Source organism: Emys orbicularis, chromosome 16 (assembly GCF_028017835.1).
Source record: "Emys orbicularis isolate rEmyOrb1 chromosome 16, rEmyOrb1.hap1, whole genome shotgun sequence".
NCBI lineage: Eukaryota > Metazoa > Chordata > Testudines > Emydidae > Emys > Emys orbicularis.
In genome coordinates, this window is record NC_088698.1 from 14,066,256 (window position 1) to 14,072,927 (window position 6,672).

Here is a 6,672-nt window from a genome sequence, read left to right on the forward strand (position 1 = left end):
TGTCAGCAGGGAATGGCCCAATATCCCTAGAGTACCGACAGCAGGAGACGCTGAGAGAATAACTCCAGCCAAGGGCTCTTTATACCAGTTGGCAATAGCAAAAATCCATGGCAGTGGAGGACGGGGAGAGGAGTCTTGGCCATGTGTGTGTGATGGGCGGTGGGTGCAACCTCAGTCCAGATCCATCCGTGTGGAATTCTGGGTAAATCCATTATCTGAATGGTATCACGGGGCTGCTCACACCCTCCTGGTTTGCACGTGAGCACTTGGCTGGGCAGCTCCACTCTCCCCTCACCCCTGCAATGTGAGCCCCAAAGCCTTTTGCTCCCTAAAACTAATAGGGTGACATGGGGGAGGAAGAGGAATCAGGACAGGTAGATGAGCTGGAACTCAGTGATTTGTATCCTGGCCTCCCTAGAGGTGGCTGCAGAGCACAATGCACCGTCTCCCTGCTCCCCTAGCCCAGCCACGGCAGAGCAGGCACCAGCCCAGCAGTGATACATCGCTGTGTGCAGGATTTACACACTGTCGAATCAGGATCCCAGCGCAAGTGCAGTGTGGGGCCCAGGGCCCCATAGCTGTGAGGCAGCAGATGGGGCAGTTTGTAGCTCCCCAAATGGAGGTAGAGTCCAAAGCCATCAGGGTGGCAGTCCAGGCAGATAAGAAGGATAAATCCTCAGCAGGGTGCTCCCCCGCCCCTGTTCCTCTTGAAATCACAATCCCCTGATTCCCTAACACACTCTGCACATATATTCCAGTGCTGAGCACGTCCCCCCAGCACTGAGTGCCCCCAGCTGGCCTGGCCACGGAGTCTGAAGCACGTTCGGGGTGCGGGGGAGGTGACACACTGCATCTCAGCCCTGCAAATTGCTCATCTCAGGCAAGGGGGTGAATAGAGTTTTGCAGGCTGTATTGTGGGTGTTAAATTGGAAAAGGGAAATCCCCGTCCTGGAGCAGGGACTGAGCTGCTTTGATCTAGATTCCACATGGCCTGTCAGTGGTGATGAACCTGCATTTGCTGAGCCGACAGAAGTCAGCTGATGGGGGCGGGTTTTGTGGGAGTTGAAAGGCTGGTTGGTGAGCAGGGGGCAGTGAGGCAGGGGGTCTGGGAACCTTAGCAGGAGCATGTCGCTGCTGTAATACTAATAATAATAACAAGAATCATTAAAGAATTGCCAGTTTTGTATAATGTGGTGTCATTTCAGCTGTGTAATTCGCTTTTTTAAGCAGCATTAGGCTCTGACTGTTCAAAGTTAAGTCAGGGGTGAAGGCCAATATCCTGCATTGCCACTCTGCAGTGAGTCTGGGACTGGCCAAAGGAAAAGCACATCCAGTGACTTTGTTGTCAGGGTCCCCGGTGAAAGGTGGAGCTGGCAGGATACTCCGATGGGTGATTCTAGTCACATGAGCCACTATTTCTGCCAGCCAGGGGACACTATTGACCCTCCCAGCACGTGTTGTAATGAGGTGCGGCTCTGGGGATCGTTAGGAGCCTGGGGTGAAGTTAGACAGTTTCTGTGGAGTGCTCCAAGCCTGGCATAAACCCAAAAGACGAGTGAGAAGGGAAACCATATCAGAAAGCGCATTGGAGAGCAGGCCCAATGAGGCTTGGAGCATTGGCGATGTGTAGAGATACAGTGAAACCCCGCTATAACGTGCCCCGCGATAATGCAAATTTGGATATAACGTGATCATAAGCAGGACCGGCTCCAGGGTTTTGGCCGCCCCAAGCAGCCCCCCCCCCCAAAAAGCCGCGATCTGCGGCGGCAATTCGGCGGGAGGTCCTTTGCTCCCAGCGGGAGTGAGGGACCGTCCGCCGAATTGCCCCCGAATACCTGGATGTGCCGCCCCTCTCCGGAGCGGCCGCCCCAAGCACCTGCTTGCCAGGCTGGTGCCTGGAGCCGGCCCTGATCATAAGGTGGCTCCGGCCTCCCCAAGCAAAAAAAAAAAAAAAGAAATGTGCCTTCCCCACTGCCTCTTCCCCCCTACTCCCGCTTCTCCTTTTGGCGAGAAGAGCCATTCTCCTCCCCAGCTGCTCCTCGCTCTTCCTCTGCCCCTTGCACGTCTCCCCTGCTCTCCCCAAGTGTTTCCCTCTCTCGCTGCATGGCTGAGAGCCCCCGCTGCTGGAGCTGCACCCTTTCAGTTACTGTTATGGGCAGTTCACAAAGGCAAGTTGTTTTCTGCCCAAGAGAAATTGACCGTCTTGAAACTGACCGGCTTGAAATGGTAAATTTTTGTAACCCCGCTATACCGCGACCCCGCATTTATTGCGATCGAATTTTTTGGACCCCAATCATCGCGTTATAGCGGGGTTTCACTGTAGTTTAATGATATAGCACCTCTCACCCCGAGAGATCCCAAAGTGCCTTGCAAAGGATATGTCCTGTAGACAATGTTCATGAAATGCAGCCAGCTCTGGGGGAGGGGGTGAATATGGAAAGTGACACAGCCCCATTCGTTGGGGGTGGGGGGAGAGGAATTTTCGCTAAGGACACTGGGGCAAACTTCTGCTGTGATGCAATTGCTGTGGGATCTCTGATGGTCCTGCAGAGAGCAGAGTGGCAGTTAGGGCCTGTGGTGTCTCTCTCACTGTCTAGAAATTCTCTTATGGAACCCGTCCCCACGGCATCTGAGCGCCTCTCATTGTGTTGTGTCACTTGTCCCTGCAGAGAGACCCCTTGGAACGAGCCCCCTTTAGAAATCTGTGCTTTGCACCACTTCACAGCAATGCAAAAGGGGAAATTACAGAGCCTGGCTCAGACAGTCCTGCCCGGCCGGCAGCTGCAGGAGCATCTGGTCATGGCACAGCCAACACTAGTGTCTTGGCTGCATTCTGCAGGGTGGCTGTAGAGGAGGGGCTCCCCTGGGATGCAATGCACAGTTCTCTTTCCAAGGCAAACTGGGAGCTGAAATCCCCTGTCAGCCACAGCAAAGACCAAATCATTCTGCCCCAGAGCTACTCCATGCAGGGAGAGGTCACTGCAGTCAGGGGCGGGGGACAGAGCAGCGTTTCTGTCCCCGGTAACTCTCCATTCGCTCTAAGCCGCAAAAACCAGCAGTGTGTGACTGTGACTGTAGCTCGGGCACCTGGAAACCCAAGTCAGTTATTTCTCTGCAGCTGGGCTGCCCCCATGGGAGACCGTGTGACCTAATGAACATTGACTTGTGCAAACTGAGAGAGCGGGACACCCGGGAGAGCAAGGGGGGTGATTTCGGTCTGACTCCACTGGATGGGGCTTGTGTATGCTTTATCCTCCTGACGCCGACGGGGAACAGCAGCCACGTTTCTTCTCCCCTGGAGCTGGAGGCCTGGGCCAAACTGGGCTTTATCCGTTTGTCGGGATAACTTAGTGCTCAGTGGATGCTGTGTGCAGGAGGGGAAAAGTCTAAAGAGGAGGCCACTCACCGACACAACCTTTCCCCTCTATCCCACCCGCTATTTTTGAGCCCTAGCCCAAGATGCAACTTCAAAGCGCTGTGTATACAGCTGGTTTTAAAGAAATAGTGTGAGTTCCACTCGCCTGAGTCTGTCCAAATGCTGTGTAGACATACTGAATAAGATTTAGTTTTGCTCAGAAGGGAAGTTTCTTCATGGCCTGGAATTCCTCCATAATTCGGAGTTTTCTGCCTGGCCACAGGAACTTTATATGGGTTCTAATCCTGGAATAGCCCCCTGCTACTCCAAACATCGACATGGAGGAGTGGCGCTTTGCTAAAGGGGCTGCGAACTTGGTAGGTGTTGGGACAACAGTGGAAAGAAGTGTGCCTTGGAATAAGAAATCGGGAATAATGAACCAACTTCAGCCTCGTTGGGTATTTGAGACGACACCTTCCGATTTTGTCCTTTGTTCCCTTTAGAAGAGTTCTGACTGCCCCTCAGCCCCTGACTTCCAGAACAACCCTCCCGCCTGCTCTGCTTCTGTGCTTCCTGCTGTCCTGCCGCTGGCACTGGCACAGAGACCATTCAGCGTTCCCCTGCTCCTCACCACAACCCCCATTCCCTGCCTCAGCGCAGCGCCTGAGAGAAGGGTGGAGGTTCTCACCAGGCAGGTCGCAGAGAGACAGGCTGGAGTCAGGGAGCTTGGAACTGGAATCACAGCCACATCCAAACTCTGCTAGCATGATCTGTGGCAGGATCAGATCCAATCATTGCTTAATTTGTGCCAGGCCTTGCCAGGGTTCAGCCCCAGCGCCTCTGGTCCTGGCAGTTCATAGCCCCAGCACCTCTGGTCCTAGGAGTTCATAGCCCCGGCGCCTCTGGGCTCGGCAGTTCATTGCTCCGGCGCCTCTGGTCTTGCCACGTCAGTTATGAAAGTAAAAAAATGGCTTGAGCCCCGGCTTGTCTCTCATTACAAATGAAGCACTGGCTCCGATATTCTGTCAGACTCAGGCCCATCTGCACATGCAGCCTCACTATGGGAGAGAACCAGTTGTGCCAGGGCTTCGCACAGGGGCTCTAATAGTGCACAGATGGGCCACACACCACGCTCAGCTTCTGGCCAAGTGGGCTGCTGATAAATGTCCGAGTGCTCTTAGGGACTCCAGTAAAGGAAACTGTCCACCGAGGTACAGCCCAAACCTGTGCGATGCTGAGGGCCTCCCGGAGGGGCCAAACACCTTCATCTGCGACCCGAAGCCTTTGAGAACAGGGGATGTTCCACACGTCACCGGGTCAGGCCCACACGCACTGCTGGTCCGAGCCGAGGGCTGGGAGGAGGCAGATGCAGCCCACACCGGGGCAGAAAGACACACACTAAAGCAGAGCAAGGCACAGAAGACCAATGCGATGCATGTGGCCATGTAACTGAACACAGACATCATCAGTCTGTTCTCTGGGCTTTGCACCATTAAATAGGGACTCCCTGCTATTGCCATGGCAGTGGTGCCTCAGCAGCCCTTTTGTGTTCCAGTTGTAGAGGGTAGTGTTGTGTACGCTCGCTCACTCTCGAGTGCATGCGCTCTCTCCCGGAGACTTGGCATTTGTTCTTTCTTTGCTGTTTTCCTTGAAATAAGTTGTCTAGATGGCCAAATACGTGTTTGGCTTTGTGTGTGTGTGTGGAAACGTCAAAGCAACCAGCACGAGAGCCCCAGAATTATCCAAACTGGCTCCAAGGTGAGAACAGAACAGGACCATCCCAGTGAGACTGACCGACTGCAGCCGAGAATGGAGCAAATCAGATCATTACAGCTCTGCTTCCCGTCTTTGGACACGGGTCACCCTCAGCAGAGCTGAACACGTCACTGGGCTCAGGGAGGTACTGCTCAGGGGAAGGCAGTGTGAGGATCATCCCTTCCATATTGCATCACAAACGAACTCATCAGCAAACCTGGGGTACCAACACGGGACTGGGAATAGCTTTGAAACTGGGGGGAGAGGGGACTAGGCAGGGCTCCTCCTAATCCAGCAGATTCCTGGAGTTTGTTAATATTTCCCCCCATATAGTTCAGTACTTTACAGTCACAGCAAATGTAAGAAAGATCCCCTGTATGTCTCTGCCCTGTCTTGGGGTGACGCAGGTGCCCAGAGCAGCAGCCAGTGAGCAGGGAGCAGATTTGCATGAAGGGGCCGTTCTCCAGCGCTGGGGGTTTAAGAGAGAATCGGAGGGTCCCAGCCACAGACCCGTTTGCCTCAGGAAGCCGAGCTCGTCTGGATTCCCACCATGGCCTGGGCCCCTCTGCTCCTCACGCTGCTCACTTACTGCTCAGGTGAGAGAGGGGCCCATGGCGCTAGGGCAGCCCTTGACTGGGTTTCACCTTCCCCCTCCCTCTCGGGAATTTCACACAAACGTGTCATGCCGCAGGGTGGGTCTCATGGCTTTGTCTGTACTGTGCTTTCCAGGTACCAGCTCCCAGTATGTGGTGACTCAGGAGCCCTCCTTGTTGGTGTCTCCTGAAGGGACTGTCAAACTCTCCTGTAGCGTGAGCATCGTATCTGACATCACCAGCGTCTACCCGTACTGGTTCCAGCAGCGAGGGGGCGGGGTGCCTCGCCTCCTCATCTACAACGCTAACGTGAAAGTGTCAGGGACCCCCGAGCGGTTCTCTGGGTCCAGCTCCGGTAACACGGCCTATTTAACCATCAAGGGGGCCCTGGCGGAGGACGACGCTGATTATTACTGCCTCACTCACTACTATCAAGGAGGGGCTTTTAAGGCTACACAGTGAGACACTCAGATGGGGAACTGAGACCCAAACCTGCCTCCCCTCTGCTCTGCTCTGCAGTCTGTGCCCTGCTGGGACCTGCCCAGGCTGCAGGTTGGCCTCAGACTTCCCCCTGCAGCCTGAGTGATCCTCAGTGGGGTTTGTGCCCCTCACTCCCTGCAAGGGGGAACGCGGGGGTGTGCGTGTGTAGGGGAAAAACAGCTCCTCCCCCTTACTCCTCCATCACTCTGACCTGGTGGAGGGGCAGAGATTGAGCTCTGCACTTGGCCTCCTCTCCTAGTTTAGGATTGACCAGCTTCCCCTCCAGTCAAACCAGTCTGGGCAACTCATCCCCCGTCTCCATTCGGGAGTGACGTCCTTTTCTCCCTGTGAGAGTCCATCAGCCGGTTTGCCAACTCCTCCCACCAGCCTGCCCCACAGAGAGAAGGTGGGGGGCGGGGGATTAGGAGAGGTGTCTGTCCCCATCCCAGGAGGTGAAGTGCATCACATGGGGCAGGATCCCCTGGTCAG

The 6,672-nt window shown here is 55.0% G+C and overlaps 1 gene segment (V, D, J or C); it reads left to right on the top strand.

The window, feature by feature from the left end:
- The first annotated feature begins 5,645 nt into the window (after positions 1 to 5,645).
- Positions 5,646 to 6,165, top strand: LOC135890552 (immunoglobulin lambda variable 8-61-like). The segment is given in 2 exon segments: positions 5,646 to 5,706; positions 5,840 to 6,165. Coding segments are annotated over 2 exon segments (372 nt in total).
- The last annotated feature ends 507 nt before the right edge of the window (positions 6,166 to 6,672 follow it).